At 35.8% G+C, this 19,849-nt stretch overlaps 1 protein-coding gene across 1 annotated transcript in view; it reads right to left on the reverse strand.

Moving 5' to 3' along the window:
* The window catches only part of THSD7B (thrombospondin type 1 domain containing 7B), a 797,596-nt gene that overhangs the window by 331,433 nt on the left and 446,314 nt on the right, over window positions 1-19,849 (reverse strand). Inside the window, exons 11-12 of the mRNA XM_033111445.1 lie at window positions 4,283-4,412; window positions 711-814 (exon numbers count right to left, since the gene is read on the reverse strand). Of these exons, the coding sequence (XP_032967336.1) occupies window positions 711-814; window positions 4,283-4,412 (234 nt within the window). The remainder of the gene's footprint in view (window positions 1-710; window positions 815-4,282; window positions 4,413-19,849) is intronic.

Consider the following 19,849-nt stretch of genomic DNA (forward strand, 5'->3'; position numbering starts at 1 on the left):
TGATTTTGCTACACACATCCCGTCAGCAACAAAATAGTCAGATTTTAAGATTAAAGCACTTCTTATCCAACGTCATATCACTAGCACCTGGATTATACATGAAACAGAAAAGTGAGCAGTCTGATGAGTCTCTGAGTGTTTTTCAGAGACATCAATATGCCATACCTTGAAATATTGATGATAAAAGACACTGTTACTCAGATATAGAAGCCTGTTCACAATGCCTTCTAGAAATTTTGATAGTCCTGTGTGTATTATGTATAAACAAATAGCAAGTATGTATGTATATGTGTGTGTGTGTGTATAACAATAAGTTTTAAGTGATGGTTATTAATATTAGTCATTTAATTCAGTTACTCTTTCATCCATTCAACAAATGTTAGCACAATGTACACTATTGGGTCTAAACCTGACATATCATTCATGCCTTCACTAATATTCAACATGCATTTGGAACATCAGCATCAGGGTATGCTAATGACTAAGAACTGATATTTGCTTATGTTGCGATAGTCCCTTAGGTACACTAGGTTATGGTTAAAAGATGGCCTAATATCAGCATTAACTGATGCTGAACTTAAATTCAATCTCTGACAAATAACTTAATTTAATAATATGACAACTTATTCCAATATAAGCAGAATCAACAGTGTACAGGGGTAACATAATTTTGTTACATTCAAATAGAAAAACCTTTAAAATCCCCTTACCTCTTGTCTGTACCCCTTTTCCACAGGCTTCACTGGTGCTCATGATTCCCTGCCTGATAGACTCTGGCACTAAAATACAGGGGCTCCATTTCTGTGGCTTCCACCTGTGATTACAAAGAACAGAGAACTAGAAATTTCATCATGACAAACATACAAAAGAAATGCTTGAAAGGGATAAATTTGAAATCCAAAAGCATAAAGACAGTAACTAAATAAAAATCTATTTGAAACAAATGCCATAAAATGGAACCCTGGCATGCACTAAAGATAACAGTTTACTCTGCCTTGGATTCATGGTTAATGCCATAATTCCATTTTTTTCCAAATGTGGACACTTTGCCCAGAAATCTTAGTTCATATGGCAAAGTGGCAATAAAAAGCATTAGAAGCACAGGTCAAATTGAGAAGGCTTAGCCTGTATGAACTTAAAACTGTTACCAAAAAAATAACAAAATGCCTATGTCCCATTGGAGCATTAGCGAGCCAAGTTTTGAACTTCTGAAAATTTCAGGTGTAAACCTTCACAGGTGATTTTCTGCTTCCCAGTTTTTAAAAGGTGTTTCCTAGCACTTTGAAGTAACTCAAACAACTCATTAGGTTGTACTGTAAAAGGGCAGCAGGGGAGGTACAGGTACCTATATGGAACAGTTCATCTTAAAAAGAGGATCAATCTACCACTGATAAATTACTAATATCGCTATTCCTCTGGGGAAAGTCTCTAAGAACACCTTCTGGCTTTCCTCTTTTTTCCCTTTCTTAGGTCAACAAACTCTCTATTTTTATGATCCACACGACAGACTGTGGCTTGTATCTTTAAACTTGTCTCCTTAGAATGTTCCCCAAAACCTAAACCTTAAGTGAAACCACAGATTCTTCTCCTTTGCTTAGTATATTTTTATACTTTTTCATATAAGCCAATACCTCTGGTAAGAGATGCTACTTCAAAGAATTAAACAGAAGCATGAAGTAAAATATCATTGCCCCATCTTGCAAGATTAAAAAGTTCTAGCGATTTGTTGTACAACAATTTAATATAATTAACACTACTATAATGTACACTTAAAAATGGTTAAGATAGTAATGTTATGTTATGTGTTTTTTTTACCATAATAATAATAAAAGTCTTAGAAAAAGAAATAAATGTATACCAGAACATAGAGCAAACCTCCTTTTTTCAGGAAAAGTCATTTTAAAGGACTGTTTTAGTTATGTGAACATAGCTTGTTATAGTTCTTGGAGATTACTTAGCACAGCCGGCCATTGCTATCAGCACTTACACTTTCTCTCCCCACTTTAGATGAAGTAAGTCTCAGGTTTCATGGACAAGTTGAGGTAAGTTAGGCAAAGGCTTTCTTAAGGGAGAGACACAGATAATCTTGCAACATCAAGCAAAGCACATTAAATTGTAAAAGTGAAAAGAATATATCATTGGCCTCATTCAAGTGGCCTCCATATTGGGAAGAATCGGGGAGAAATCAGGAAAGCACTCACTAGAAAACCTGTCATATTTAAATAAATCACCTACTAATTTTAAGTAGTTCTAAATTTACTTTGTATATGCATAGACTCATTCAGTATAATTCCAAAACACAAAAACTAAAATGGTAAAGAGTTTTAGTCCAATTTTTCAACTGGGACACGCCATTCGTTCAAATCCCTTAAAAATACCTGGGCTTTCTAGACCGAAATGAGACCAAGGAATTCAATCGAGTTGAGTGTTCTGCATAGACTGAAATAGAAGAAGGGGATTTTCAGGATTCTCTTGTTAAGTTCCCAGTGTTGGGATGATACACTTGGACTCAGAGAGGTTAAGTGACATGTCCAAGATTGCATAAATTAGGGCGGTGCTGTTGTCAGCCCTAAATCCTTGGATGCCATAGACCGCGTTGCCAGTTCTACATAAGTACACTCGCTCGCGATGTCTTCCGTTTTACTGACTAACTTAACATGTTGGGAGATGCTCATATTCACAGAAAAAATTCTATAGACTTTTGATTCTGATTTAATTTGCTAAATGTGTGAATACGTTACCTTAATGGAATCAAAATGAAGAATCACAAGCTAGTGATAAAGGTCTACATAAAAGTGTCTCCCTAACATATCAATGAGGGAGAAAGCAAAACCTAAGTTGGGACCCTATTACTCCAAATTCAAGGATGTTTTACTAAAGAGTGGAGAATCATGCTGATAACTTGGACATATATTGAAGTACACATCAGTAGAAATGATAAAATGATCTGATCCGTACACAGAGGAACTGATTTCTGGGGAAAATGGCAGGAGATCAATGATGGAAACTAGTTCAAACATGAGTGGCTAAATTGCAGTGCAGCAAGACAGTAATGAGAATGGACAAAAGAAACGAAGAGGCCCACTGACAGTTTCTAAGATTTTCTCTGATTATAATAGCCCTGGATTCATAAAAATGTCTAATAATATTTGGTTTGGCTATTTTTTTCAACTGGCTACTATCCCTGAGAGCTATTCTGGGATCAGAAGTTTCAATATTTATACACATGGCACAAAAGTTTGAACATGGACAGTGTTTCCACAGTGGTCTTGCAGCTAATAAGGAAAATGTACTAGTCTGGACATGTTCCCAGTGTTTATCTATATCCTCCCCAAATTGGTTACCTTATAGAAACAATGGGAGTAAAAGAATGAAAAAATCAATAGTAATTTAGATTTCTTCAATGACACCCGAAACTTTATCTATTCTGAGGAGTTTTCTGAAAAAACAACATGTATTTTTCTGAGTAAATTAGCTCTTGAATTTCATGGCTTCTCAAGTAATCTGGATAGATACTAGGCATTTTTGCTAAAGGCATTTTTAAGTGCCCTGATAACTATATGCTTTTTAAGACCATGGGTTTTTCATAAATCAGTAAAACTCAACAGTGAATTTAATCCAGATGTCCTTTAAAGCAATGTTTATATCCAGTGCTAAAAAAGTGGAAGTTTATGACTAAACACACAAACCGCAGGTGTTGTTTATGTAAATAATAATCACCAACCTGCCAAAAGGAACATATAGGTAACATATAGTTGAAAAATTACCCATTGTCTAAAAAATAAATAAATAAATAAATATCCATAGGTTAAACTTTCTTTTCAAACTAGATATTTTTTTAAAGTGTGTCTATTGTTCAAATTGAGAACCAAAAACATTTTTGAATTAAAATAATTATTAAAGAAGTATAATTTTGATTCTTAGTTCTTGATAAAAGGCTTTAGGATGAGAACAATAGAATGAAGTATATTACGTGTGCACACGCGCACGTGTGTTTCAGGTAAAGACCTCATCCTGAATCTCTTTGGATCTGGATCCTGAAAATTGATTGCCTGGGTGGCAGAACTCCAGAAACTCACTTACATTCAATATATATTTGCTTCTTCTTTCCTGTTAATTAGACTTTCATATTCTTTACTCACTCAAAATATATTCCAAATAAGAGGGGGAAGCATAGGTGTATTTGAAAATAAACAACATTACCTTGTCTTGTTTCTCACTAAACAACTGTATATTAATTTATATTAAAGTCTAATAATTATTTGAAGAGGTAATTAATTACCGATACATAGGGCACAATGAGACATCTTCACACTCTCGCTCTTCAAATAAGGTATCTGGGCATCCTTGACCTCCATTGGTTGCTTCTTGGATGATAATTCTGTATCGAGACTGTTTTATTGTAGCATTTCCTGAAGTAAAGAAAAAATAAAATTATAATGCCCTTTCATGTGGATGCAGAAAAATATCCACAGTTAGGTAGCAATTGAAAAAAAAAAAAAGAAGTGAGGTAAGAACATGTGGAAAGACTGCCTGGAAAATGAGAATTAAAAGAAAAGACCAGGGGTTGATACTCAATCATACTTCTAAAGTTAGATACTTTACACTTAATAATTGTGATTTCAAATCTGTGTGTTCTAATATGCTAAGGTTGTTTGCCACGGTCTTAATATGTTTGAAATGAATCCCAATTGCCTATGGCAGAAGAGTTAAATAGCATAATCTGAGAGGCCCCAGAAGCCCTCTTTCATCTCAAAACAACAGCTGGGGGCCTAGAGTTTTACTGGTAGCAAATCACTCTCTCAGGCAAGGCATTTCCCTCTCTAGGCTACTTTTTCCAATGCAAACGCTCATAAAAAAAATTACTATATTAGTAACATATTTATGAGTATTAGTTTAGTAGATTTCTTATTCCTCATAACCTGAGACAGTATGCATGCAATTGAAATTTAGGAAAGAGGCACTAAATTGTGACCAAATATTGTCTATTTCATGGTATTGCTAAGAAGCAGAAGTCTTAACAGGCATCTTGATAAGAAAACAGCTGAAGGTTACTTTAATGTGTTGGGGCCATTCAGTTTATAATCTTTATATGCCTTGTGAATCAACAATCAATTATAGCTATAGTGGTTAGTAACCGTTTCAATTGCTATCCTGTTTCCCCGAAAATAAGACCTAGTCGGACCATCAGCTCTAATGCGTCTTTTGGAGCAAAAATTAATGTAAGACCCGGTATTATATTATATTATACCCGGTATTATATTATGTTATATTATATTGTTATATTATATAAGACCTGGTCTTATATTATAGTAAAATAAGACCAAGTCTTACATTAATTTTTGCTCCAAAAGATGCATTAGAGCTGATGGTCTGGCTAGGTCTTATTTTTTGGGAAACACGGTATGTGAATCACATTGCGTTAGGTATGAAGATACAAATACTTGAATTTACAATTAAACAGAAAGGGGACAGATAGATACACAACTATTTATGAATCATTGTAGGGCAAGAAGTGTCAGACAGTGGTATAGTGTCAGGAGAATATAGAAAAAAGCATAATCATTTGTGTCTCTGGAAAGCAAAGACAGATGATGGAGGAGGCAGAACTTATTCTGGGATGTGAAGGCTAAATAGGAAAGAGTATGTTGAAGCCATTTCAGGCCAAGGAAATGGTTTGAGAAAAGGCACGGAGACATAAGGGTGAACGGCATTTACAGAGAATGACATGTAACTGCATTCAGAAGGCAAATGTGTGTGTGTGCCTTGTGTGCGTACACATGTGGGAGTTATAAAAAATGGAGAGAAGAGGAACGTAGAGAAAATGGAGTTATTTTGTTGGTTTGGGACAGATAATGGACCTAACCAACCATGCTAAGAAGAAAAGTTTTAGAAAGCCAGTAAACTAAGTGGAGTGAAACAAAAGGGGGGAAAAAAGGAGCTTTTATTAAAATTATTCACATGGTTTTTAAAAAATCATTATTACAAAAAGATGAGCAGCAACTGACCTGCAATCATTCCCTGTCCTTCTCCCCAAACATTATGAACTATTTCTCTATTTAGTTCTTCTGTGGTTATCTGTAAATCTATAAATAATATTATTATGTCATTACTTCTTGATTTATTAACTTTAGACATTTTCTATTGACTGTCTGCTATAATTGATGAGAATTTACTTTACACCACTTTTCAATTTTTTATAATTATATCATTATTTCTATGTATCTACTGGTTATTCAAAGGCTCTAAATAACCTTTTTTTTTCTTTTTTTTTTTTTTTGTCCCACTGCTCACTCCTGTCTTCCACGGTCTTCCATCAGACCAGCCACCAATGTTCTAAAGAATCTTCCTGGGTAGATGGCTTCCTCATCATCTACTGCCACCCACATTCCTGCTAAGTTAGGTGATGGCTTGTGTGATGTCATCAGTTTCTCTACTCTTCAGTCTTTGTCCATTTTAAGTCTTCCATAAATGAGTTTAGATCGCTCATCCACTGATAGTCTCCCCTCTTTCTTTCCCCCTTAAAGGAATTTGGATTTTTAAAATTAATTTCTACCATTTTGATGAGATTAAGGAAAGGAAGGGAGACCGACACATTTGTACATTTCATGATCTTGAACTGCAAGTTAAGGACATAACCATGGTTCCCCGAAAATAAGACCTGACTGCAAAATAAGCCCTAGCATGATTTTTCAGGATGACATCCTCTGAACGTAAGCTCTAATGCGTCTTTTGGAGCAAAGCTTAACATAACTGGTCTTATTTTCAGGGAAACACAGTATATGGAAACTTTTCCATCTGCTCCCTTTTTGTGCCCTTCTTTGACGGGCTCTGCACCAAGGGACCTGACCAGAGAAGGAGTGTATCAGTGGTCCTCTTGATCATTGGCTTCCAGTTGGATTTCGCTAACAGGGGATGGGACACACAATGGAACGAAGAAAGATGGAGAGAGGAGAGAAATCATATCATTCCACCAGATTTCATCACCTGGATCACCTCAAGTTGGTTGTCCACCATATCAAAAGCCACAGTTCCTGTGGAGTGGCATTCTCCTACAGCTACTTTCTCTGAGCTCTACTAATGGCTGCTGCCTCTATCAGCTATCAGGAGCCTGGCTGTCACTAGCCCAGGTACTTTGAGTTTACATTCATTCTATCTACTGATTTGTAAATAATCCATTCAATTTGCTCCAGTTTCCCCATTTGAGTGAGCCAACTTTTTCCTGTCAGGAAATGCTTATAAAGTCAAAGGAGAGTTGTTACCTAAGTATTTCACAGAGAGGAATGCTATAGTTGGTTCCTTTTCAAATGTAGTTAAAGCTCTGTAAGGAGTACAGTAAAAGAAGATTAAAAAGAAAATGTAATTAAAACAGTTGTGCATAATAATATTAACGCTATCTTCATTTGGATGGGGACGATTTTTGTAACTAATTATGCCTTTGGGAAGAAAGACTCTTTCCCCACTGTCAGTTAATTTCAATTACAATGTGCTTACTCTGAAAATTATTGTTTACTTTTAGGATGCACACATGAGTATGAGTGTGTGTGTGTGTGTGTGTTTGTGTGTGTGTGTGTGTGTGTTGGCCAAGTTATTTTAGGAGACAGGAAATGAAGACTAAAGACAACAGGAAAAAATAAAGGGGATGGCTTTATCTCACACTGAGAGAGGAGAACATGACCAATGCTTTCAATTGCCTGCACACACACACACACACACACACACACACACACCCCATAACATATAAACATATGCACAGCGCACACTCACCCACAGAGGAATTCTGCCTTATGGTATGATTCTAGGTCAAATAATTCAAAGTTTCAGGAAAATAGTTATATCAATTATCATGCCCAATTACCATGTCAAGGTAGAGGAGGGAAAGACAGTGACTTTGCAGGAGGAAGACATTTGCATCACATATGTATGTAAAATGCGTTATAAGTTTCCAGAAATTATTACCTTAATCTACATCAGCTCCACTTCTGGGCATTTTGCATCTGATATTTCATTTTATTATTACAACACTTTAAGAGGTTGGCATTATTAGTATTATTATTATACCCATTTTACAGAGAAGGAAATGGACGGAGGAAGAGAAAATTTGCACAGTCACCTAGCTAGGATTAAAACTGCAGCTAAACACACATCAAAACCTATGATATTTTCCACAAAAGAAACTTCATGGTAAGAAGAAGAGAAAGAGAGGAGCATTCCAGGGACTGGTTCATATCACAGGTCCTCTGCTATTCCCAAGGGATAAATCTTCCTTTCTGATAAACTCTTCAATAGCACCCTGTTGGCAGAAAACTTCAAGTGTCAATGAAACAATATCTGTGTGGCTTTGTGAATGATACTTTCAACCTCTTTAGGTCTATGAAAAAAATAACAAAATTAAAGTGCCTGGTTGCAAACATAAACTACCGCTCAAGCATGATTACAGCTAATAAACTAGTCTAAATGCAATATTGACTTATACGTATTTTATCATTACTGTCAGCAGGCATGATTAAATTTGTTGTTAATTGTAGACGAGATAAGTAATACTTCAAAAAGATGGCAACTTAAAGATCAAGAACTATGTTTATTAAGAAATATATGAGTGGGCTACAAACATGGAGGAAAATTTATAGATTCTGGGTGAGAGTCTACCAGTCTTTCCTGGAAAGATGGTAGCATAGGTGGAGAAAATCAGTATGTAGTACCGCTGGGTGATTCACGGCCAGGTGAGCTGGGGCTCATCCCATTGCCCTAAAGAAGCATGAGTATTGAGCCCTGGTGCCATGGTTATTTGATAATGATTTGAAGTACAGAATTGACCCCCAAAGTTTCCAATTGATTTGAAATGTGAGAATCTGGGAAAATTAAGGAGAGCATGTAGAGAATGGTGAACTTGAGCACGGCTGACAGGAGAGGCGGGGTTGGAGATGACACCAACGGATGTGCAAAGCAGACAGAGGATGGATATGTATCAGGAATTCATGGCGCTTATTCCGACACTGATCTGCAGAATTCTGATGGCAGATTTAAAAAGAAATATATGACCTCTCCACCTTTCCCTTGTTTCTCAAATATCTCTGTTACTAACAAGTCTAATAGATCTCAATGACTCATCCTGCTTCATGGCACCAATTATCTTCTAGGCTGAGTGCCTTGTAACTCTTGGTTCTCACCTGGTGCTCTCTCTCTTTCCTCCTTTTCACTTACACTTCCAGGTCATCTTTAAACAAAACTAAATCTGCTGATGAGTCTCCTCTAACTGATCTTGAAGCAAAAGGATGGCACCAATGATATTTAAGATTCATATCATATAAACAATCACACATTAAATATTTCCTGGGGTTGTTATAATCCTAGTGTGTTTGAGACTTCAGGCATTTCCTTTAATCGTGCTAAACCTCGGCTTCCTTGGCTTTAAAACAGGCCAAATGAAATTTTCTATTTCACATGATTGTTGCAAGAATTAAATGAAACACTGCATGTGAAGCAGGTACAGAATGCCAGATACAGGGAGTCTTGTCTCGCATAATACGAGTTCATGATAGAAGGAGAGAAGAAAGACTTTAAAAAATAGTAGAAGAAAATCTTAAACAGTTGAGGCTGTTTCTAATGTAAAGAAAAATGTGACAAACTAGGCTTCTATTCAGTGCTAGGTCAATCTATGTTCCAAGCATCTAGGCGATCGTGAGGGGCTTCAAAATCATCCCGTTGTCCTGGTAAATTAAACCAGAATTGCAAAGAATTTAGAGCCAACCATCTCCTCATATCATTGGAGAGGAATGCATAGGTGATCAAACCTCCTGTTGGCTCAGGAAGTCCTCATCAATGCCTGTTATCCTGGCTTAAACATAAATAGCTCATCCATTCACTTTCGGAAGAGCCTTAGTGTGTATGAAAAATTATATGACCCATCAGAAAAAGCCCATCGCCCCATGTGAACATAATAAACATGCACATTTTGTTTCTCACTGCGGCATCAAGTTGCATTTGATGTGTGTCGAAAAAGTAGACTACACTACTGTTCCTAAAATTATCTATTCAATCAGATTACTGGAACTCTTTACTGCTTACCACAGAATTCTGCCTGAGATAGCAGTCCGTGCATCCAGAGAAGACTGTCGTGTGCCCCAACCACATGAACCATTACATTAAAAATTAAAAGGAAAGAGAGTATAGGGCTTACCTCAAAATAATTGGCTGGAGCTACTTTATATATGTTGTTATGAGAAAAAGATCACAAATAGATGCTATTAATATGTAACTGAAGAGAACTGGTGTTTATAATACTCAAAGTGGAGCATGAATATGAGAAGCAAACAACTGTCCCTTGGCAAAACTTCCAACTGTTCATTAAGAAGTCTGTTTCTAAGTCAATTTTTCATACAGACAGAGATCGCAGTATGAAGTTAGGCAGCCTGAGTTTCTTTAATATTAAACCCCCTAAAAAGTACATTTTCGCTATTGACTAATTATACACAATACCCCTTTCTAGTTTATTCACAACCATTATTGAGATTCAAACAGAGTTGATTTACTTTTGAGAAAAGGTACAAAACCAGGTTCACCAGGAGTCCAGCTATCTCCCACTTAAATTTGGAGAAACAGATACTGTGACTCTAAGTTCTCAGAGGGAAGCCCTTACCACATACAGTGTTGTCATTGTTGATAAATATTTATCAGGTGTGTCCTCACGTAGGAGAAGCATCTAGGTGCTGTGTGTTATACTGAAACATACATGCATTATTAAATCTCCCAGTGAAGCAGAAGTGAAACTGAATAGATGGATAATTCTGTAGAAGTCCTCCATAGTTTTATAAGCATTCAGAAATTATAATAAAAACTTTATTATACAAATGGCATCAATCCTGTATGCACTCCCTCTGTTCAAGGAGACATGGAGGGCTTAAGTGGTGAAAATGTAATGCCCTAGAAGAACTATAAGTAGGCAGTTTCCATATACTTCCTTCCTGTTTATCTTGATGTTCCATAGAGTAGGTACGTCTAGAGCAGCCTCCTCCCCCACAATTCCTTCCCAGTCTAGGCTGCTCAGTACTTCAAAATGAACAAGGAGCCTATCGATATACACCTGAAATTCCACAGAATTCCAAAGCTTTTCTGCTAAATTTCCTAGGAACATTGAAAATAGGCTCCAGGATATCTATCTACTTCTTTCATTTTGAAATGTTGCTGACAAAAATGTATTCTGTCTTCCTAAATTTTCATAATCATCATTCACTTTGCAACAGCGTCCAAATCTGATGACCAAATCTGATGACTCTGGCAACAGACAAGACCTCCAGGGCTCTGATTTCTAATCCCAGCTCATTGCAGTGTTGCTATATGACCTTGGGCAATGCACTTAACCTTCCTGAGCTTCAATACTCTTGCTTGTCCTATATGGGTAATGTGTGGAGCCAACTCACAGAACAGCTATTACAGATGCCCAATTAAATGGGATTTAAAGCATTTTGCAAATGTAATATATGTAATTAGCCACTGAACTTAAAATTTCTTTTTTTTTTAATCAGGTTCCTACAGTTTTTTGTTTTGTTTTGTTTTTTAATAAATTTTATTGGGGAATATTGGGGAACAGTGTGTTTCTCCAGGGCACATCAGTTCCAAGTCGTTGTCCTTCAATCTAGTTGTGGAGGGTACAGCTCAGCTCCAAGTCCGGTTGCCATTTTCAATCTTTAGTTGCAGGGGGCGCAGCCCACCATCCCATGTGGGAATTGAACCAGCAACCTTACTGTCGAGAGCTTGCACTCTAACCAACTGAGCCACCCGGCCACCCCTGAACTTAAAATTTCTTATATGCAAGCCCTTAACATAGATTTCAGAAGGAATAATTCATGCTTATATCTGCAGAAACTATCTAGGATGACAGTCCAGGCGAAGAAAAAATTTTTCTCTATGGTAGGTACCACACACTCCCTGAAGCCTAGGCAGTAGTTCTAATTTCCAGGGAGTATGTCCAATTTCCACTACTTCCTGTCATCAACCATTGTTGCTTTTAGAAGAACATCTCCAGTTTGAAGAGCTAAACTTACCAGACAGTGATACTCTGAGACTGGATCTTCCTTTCTCTAAATATCACTACTGAAGTCACCCATAGTTAATCTTGCTGTCTGCTCAACCCATCTGGAACTTAACCATGGCTGCATATTAGATCTCAAGGAATGCTTTTATACACTCTTAATGCCCCCCGAACTCAAACCATTTAAATCATAATGTCTGGTGGGTGTGCCGCAAGCACCGGTATAGTTTAAAACTCTCTAGGGCAGAGGGCCATGGATTTAGCACATTTAAAGCCAGCACCTCTTATTCATGCAATATGTAAAACAGGAAAAAGACGACATGGCATGCTTAACCAAGCAATAGAAAACAAATGAGCACTAGCTAAATCATTACTGCTCTCAACACATTTAAAAAATGCAAACTGCCCTCTAGCTAAGCACAACCTAATGGGTATAACTGGGAATATAGTATAAATGAGGAAGGTTAACAACACAATTTATAATGACAAATAGCACTTGTCTTTTCTTCGCGCCAATATGTGTGAAATGACAGGCATTCATTTCCCCTCCCCAGGCTGACCCCTTTTCATTTTTGCAGATGAAATGTCCCGTGGCTGCGTGCTACGAGGCTCCATAATGTGTTGCACTCCTTCAGACTTGAGACTGGAATACACTACAACACCATATTGCACTGTATGTAAACAGGCTTTGGAAGGCACAGATGTTATCTAGGATACAAGCTCAAGACGTTATCATCATTACTGAGCATGGATATCTACTGAACTATATATTAGAAAAATTCTTTTAAATAACCCATGTTGCCATAACCTATTAATGCGTTATATCCTCATAGGCATAAAAGGATGCTTATTCATACCTAGCATTGTGCTGACAGCTGGAGGACAGAAGGGTTTCCAGGTCAAGGTTATGTGACATAGCACAGTGAGGACACAACTCAGGAATGCACAGCTAGGAACTTCAGATCCTCCATTTTTCTTATAGGATAGCGCCTGAATATTTGCTGTACAGAGATAGCTGTGTTCTAAACGCACCATTTCTCACTATGGTTCAACCACATAAATCCTGGTTTCTACAACTTGTTGCAATATCCCTTCCAAAATACATCTACACGTAAAAACTGGTTTACTTGCATATAAGTGTAAGGAATCACTCAGACATTAGTAATACTGTGATTAGTAATACTGTTTTTGTTTGAGGGATGGTAGTAAAAAATAAGCTAAAAGGAAAAAAAAAAAACCTCTGTAAAGCTTTTAATTTTTAACTATAAATTTTAGCACAATGTAGACAGAGACTCTTAATTATCCCTTTTCTGCAAGAGGCACATGTTATTCCTTGTTCTGCTGTCTTCATTATTTTGCAGCATCAACATAAGTCACTGGCTTTTGAAATTCCTTTTATGGTTTAGTGTTCATGTAATAACATATCTTCTTAGAATCAGTGATTCTGGAATCCCAGGTCTATGATGGAAAGATTACTTATCTTCTAGTGCCTCGAAGGGAAGTAATTACAATAATGATTTTGGGCCTTTGAAGAATAAAACACACACACACACACACACACACACACACACACACACACACACAGAGGGTGCCAAACAAAATGAATACACATTTTAAGAAAGGAAAAAACTATATTAAAATTATAATAGTCAATATATACCAATAACAAAAGATGAATACAAGTCATGTATACATTTTTTTAAAGTAGTTAGTTCAAGGTTTGGTATCTGGTAAGTATGTAAAATTATTAGTTGGTTGACATGTTAGTGTGGGGTATGAGTTAAGCATATTTTTTCTCCCTCTTCATCCTGATAACGCCTATGCTTACTTTGAGATGAAACAGAGGGCCATATCTTCCAAGAAGCCTCTCCCACCCCACCCTTAGCCAAACAGCTCTCTTCTCATGCTTCAGTGTCTCTACAAAGATCTACATTGCATTCTGTTGTCTTCTTGTCTCTCTCTGCCTCCAAACAGTAAGCATTTCTAGATCTTATTATAGTGCATAAAACCTAGTAGACAACAATAAATGATTGTTGAATAAATTAAAAGGTCATATGAGTGAAAGTCATGATTAGATGAATATATAGCCTTCTACAAAATATACAGAGCGTGCCAAAAAGAAAATGAATACACATTGTAAGACAGAAAAACTATTAAAATTGTAATATTCAATATATACCAATAAGAAAAGAAGAATACAAGTCACGTTTGACTTCTGCAATTACAAGAGGTGCTCAAAGTACTTACCATCAGCATCCAGACACTTTTGATTACAGCGAACTACTGCTTGACCATAGATAAAATCTCTTAAAATGTGTATACATTTTTTTGGAACCCCCAGTATTTGTTTTTTTCTTGAATGGAAAGTTGGAGACATTTGTTTCTCCCAATAAGGCAGAGTTATCATTGGAGAAACTGCTATCACAGAGAAACTAAAATGCTGGAGAAGTTAGCTTTTTCATTCAATTTAAAATGTTTATCTTTTTAATTTTGAAATTTTCTAACATATCAAATAATCCCAATGTATCCATCCATCAGCGGCAATAATTATATGGCCAATCTTGTTTCCTCTATACTATTTCCCATTCACACACACCCAAATATTTCAAAGAACATTCAGATATCATATCATTTCATCTGTAAATACTTCAGAATAGATTTATAAATGATAAGGGCTTTTGTAAAAAACATAATCTTAGGAACACTGTCATAACTTGAAATAGTAAGACCAATTATCCTAAAATATTTACAAATATCCAACTGTCATTAGGTTATACTTGGTTGATATGTCCTATAGGTTCCAATTCCTTTTCATTTTGTGTTCTTTGCAATTATCTTTGAAATGTTTTTAAAATATTTTTTAAATTCATGGGAAAAAATTAGGAAGTTCAGAGAAATTTTTGGAATACTGGCTTTTGGGAAAATCTCTCCATTGCTGATGGGGAGACCTGGCTTTTAACAGATGTGGTAAATTAGGAAATAAGAGAAAAGCCTGGACCAGAGTATTGGGCAAGATTTGGTTTGTGACACCACACACACACACACACACACACACACACACACACACACACACACACCCTCTGAATCCTTTGGTATGTGGATTATGAAAAATCCTACTCTGACAGAGAGAAAGAGTGGGAGCGCTTGGGTGTCTTGGTTTTCATCCTAAAAGGATCAGGAAAAAAAAAAAAAGAAGGAAGAAAAATGTCACCCAGAGATTTCCTAACCAAATGCCTCTGTTAATTAATATATGTGAAGCTAAAATTTCCACCACTCTATGTGGAAGAAAAAAGCCCAAGACATAACTGTCTATAAGGTGTTCTGGATTGTTCTGGTAAAAGAATAATGAAATTCTCTAAACAGGAGACACTGTTCTAGAAATTGAGAACAAAGCACAATGATAGAAAAACCATTATTCCTATCCTCATGGATTTTACATTCTAGTAGAGGGATAAAGACAATTGAAAAACAAATGTCAAGTGTTTCATTAGAAATTTAAATGCTGTGCAAAAAAAAAAAGAACAAAAAAAATGTAGACAGGAATACAAGGGTGTGTGTGTGTGTTTTGTGTGTGTGTGTGTGTGTGTGTGTGTGTGTTTGGTGGGGGATGGGGAACGGTTATTTTAAACTTCAAAAGTCTCAATGAGCAGGGCATATTTGAGCAAAAACATGAAAGAGGTTGCGGGGAAGGATAGTGCAAAAGTAACTGAGGTTTTTGCATTGTTGAAATTTGTCTTTTGATATTGGAATACATTTTAAAATATATGTGGTTATGGTATACATCATTTTAACGTGTATTTCTCGCTTTATGTTTTTTTGGTAATGCCTTATTACTTGCTGTTTATTTTACATTTATTTTAGACTATGGAAATGATGTTAGACAAAAAGCAAATTTGAGCAATTTTCTTATTTGAGTTCAAAATGGGTTGTAAAGCTGTAAAGACAACTCACAACATCAACAACACATGTGGCCCAGGAACTGCTAATGCACGTACAGTGCAGTGGTGGTTCAAGAAGTTTTGCAAAGGAGATGAGAGTCTTGAAATGAGGAGTGTAGAGGCCATCCATCAGAAGCTGACAACGACAAATTGAGAGCAATCATCGAAGCTGATCCTCTTATAACTATCGAGAAGTTGCCAAAGAACTCAACATTGACCATTCTACAGTCATTTGGCATTTGAAGCAAATTGGAAAGGTGAAAAAGCTTGATAAGTGTGTGCCTCATGAGCTGACTGCAAATCAAAAAATTGGTCGTTTTGAAGTGTCATCTTCTCTTATTCTACGCAATAAAAACAAACCATTTCCCAATCGGATTGTGACATGTGGTGAAAAGTGGATTTTGTATGACAACCGGTGATGACCAGCTCAGTGGTTGGACCCAGAAGAAGCTCCAAAGCACTTCCCAAAGCCAAACTTGGTCATGGTCACTGTTTGGTGGTCTGCTGCCAGTCTGATCCACTACAGCTTTCTGAATCCCAGCAAAACCATTACATTTGAGAAGTATGCTCAGCAAATCAATGAGATGCACTGAAAACTGCAACATCTGCAGCTAGCATTGGTCAACAGAAAGGACCCAATTCTTCTCCATGACAATGCCCTATTGCACGTCACACAACTAGTGCTTCAAAAGTTAAACGAATTAGTCTACAAAGTTTTGCCTCTTCTGCCATATTCACCTAACTTCTTGCCAACTGATTACCACTTTTTCAAGCATCTTGACAACTTTTTGCAGGGAAAACGCTTCCACAATCAGCAGGATGTAGAAAATGCTTTCCAAGAGTTTGTCGAATCCCAAAGCACAGATTTTTACACTACAGGAATAAACTTATTTCTTGTTGGCAAAAATGTGTTGATTGTAAAGCTTCCTATTTTGATTAATAAAAATGTGTTTGAGCCTAGTTATAATGATTTAAAATTTACAGTCTGAAACAATTACCTTTGTACCAATCTAATATATAATATCTAGGGGAAGAGAAATTTAGGCAGAGTGAATACTTTGTGCAAAGGCCCAGAGTCAAATTCCAGAAAGAACAAGGGAGACAAGAGTGCCTGGATCACTGGATACATTAGAGTGCAGAGGAAAGACAGAAAAGGAGGTCAATGTTTCCACATGGAAAAAGAAATTGGATTCTGATATAACACATAAAAATTAATTATTAAAGACATATGCAAAATTTTCTGAAGAGACAGGGTAATATTTATATGTCTTTGAAATAGGAAAAAATATCTGAAAAGGCAAAAATGAAAACCAAAAACTAAATGATAGTTTATTTGCCTTTGTGATTCTGTCTGTTATTTTGCTTTAGTGGTATTCTATGATTTTTTTTTTTATCTGTTTCCCCTTCTTTTTATGTTATGTGCCCCAGTTCTGGATTTTTTTGGGAGTGGTTACCATTAAATTTATGTAAAAGAAATCTTCACATATACAATAGTCCATTTTCTTCAGCATGCATCTTATCTCCATTCCTCTTTGCAAATTCAGACCTTCAATCCCTCCCATTTTCTGTTATTAATGATGCAAATTATTCATGTTCATCGAGTGACCAGAAAACAAAAGACAGTATGGCTAAAGAAAATCATATATCATTAACCACCCTAAATGTAAATGGACAGAACTCACCAATAAAAAGTCACACAGTAGCAGATTGGATCGTAAAACAAAACCCAACCATATGCTGCAAGGAAAAATACAGACTCAAAGTGAAAGGGTGGAAAATGATACTCCAAGCAAATGGTATCCAGAGAGAAGTGGGCATAGTCATACTTATAACTGATGAAACAGATTTCATGATTAAAATAGGTAACAAGAGACAAAGATGGATATTTTATAATGATAAAGGTGACAGACAATACAAGAAGAAGGCATAATACTTATCAACATATATGCTCCCAATCAGAGAGCACCAAAATATATAAAGCAACTACTAACGATGCTAAAGAGAGAAACCAACAAAAACACAATTATTGTAGGAGACCTAAATATCTCATTCACATTCATAGAAAGATCATCCAAACAGAAAATCAATAAGGAAATATCAGCTTTAAATGACACAATAGACCAAATGGACATAATTGACATTTACAGAGCCTTTCATCCTAGAACAACAGGATATACATTATTTTCTAGTGCACACGGAACATTCTCTAGGATAGACAATATGTTGGGATACAAAACTAGCCTCAGCAAATTGAATGAGACTTAAATTATACCAAGCATATTTTCCAACCACAATGCTTTGAAATTTGAGAAACAACTGCAAAAAGAAAGTGGGAAAAACCACAAACACATGGAGATTAAACAACATGCTACTAAAGAACGACAGGATCAAAGAAAAAAAAAAGGAGAGATCAAGAGATACATAGAAACAAATGAAAATGAAATACATCATATCTAAATTATTAGGTTGATGTAAAAGGAGTATTAAGAGGAAAATTTATACCATTACAGATCTATCTTAAAAAACAAGAAAAAATCCAAATAAACCTAACATCTTAAAGAACTAGAAAAACAAAGAACAAATGAAACCCACAATCAGCATAAGGAAGGAAATAATAAAAATTACAGCAGAATTAAATAAATTAGAGAACAAAAAGACAACAGAAAAAAAAATAATGCAACAAAACCTTGTTCTTAGAAAAGATTAACAAAATTGACAACCACCTGGTTAGACTCACTAAGGTAAAAAGAGGAAAACCACAAATAAACAAAATAAGAAATGAAAGAGAAGTTATGACAGACACCACAGAAATACAAAGGATCATACAAGAATGCTATAAAAGACTATATGCCACCAAATTCAATAACCTAGAAGCAATAGACACGTTCTTAGAAATATACAACCTTCCTAGACTGAATCACCAAGAACTGGAAAATCTAAATAGATGCATCGATAGTAAGGAAATTGAAACAATCATCCAAAACCTCACCACAACCAAAAGTCCAGGACCAGATGACGTCACTAGTGAATTCTACCAAATATTCAAAGATGACTTAATATCTGTCCTCCTCAAACCCTTCCAAAAAAGTTAAGAAGAAGCAATACTTCCTAACTCATTTTATAATGCCAACTGTCACCAAAACATGGTAAGGATAACACAAAAAAAGTACAGGCCAATATCTCTGATGAATTCAGATGCAAAAATCCTAAACAAAATACTAGGAAATCAAATACAACAATACATTAAAAAAATTATATTCACAATCAAGTCAGGTTCATTCCAGGGACACAAGGATGGTTCAATATATGTAAATCAGTCAATGTGATATAGCACATAAACAAAATAGAGGTTAAAAATCTTATGATAATATCAATAGATTCCGAAAAAGCATTTGACAAGATACAACATCTCTTTTATGATAAAAACACTTAATAAAATGGGTATAGTAGCAAAGTAACTCAACAGAATATAGGCCATATTTGACAAACCCTTAGCTAATATCATACTTAATGGTAAAAAACTGAAAGCTTTTCTTCTAAAATCAGGAACAAGACAGGAATGCCCTCTTTCACCACTGTTATTCAACATAGTACTGGAAGTCCTAGCCCGAGTAATCAGACAAGAGAAAGAAATAAAAGGCATGCGAATCAGGTATAAAAAAAATATAAATTGTCACTTTTTGCAGATGACGAGATACTTTATGTAGAAAACCTTAAAGACTCCACCAAAAAACTATTAGGAATAATTAACAAATGCACTAAAGTTGCAGGATACAAAATCAATGTACAAAAATTAATTGCATTTCTGTACACTAACAATGAAATTTCAGAAAAAGAAGTGAAAAAAAATATTCCTTTCACAATTGCAACAAAAATAATA

Source organism: Rhinolophus ferrumequinum, chromosome 8 (assembly GCF_004115265.2).
Source record: "Rhinolophus ferrumequinum isolate MPI-CBG mRhiFer1 chromosome 8, mRhiFer1_v1.p, whole genome shotgun sequence".
Classification (NCBI taxonomy): Eukaryota; Metazoa; Chordata; class Mammalia; order Chiroptera; family Rhinolophidae; genus Rhinolophus; species Rhinolophus ferrumequinum.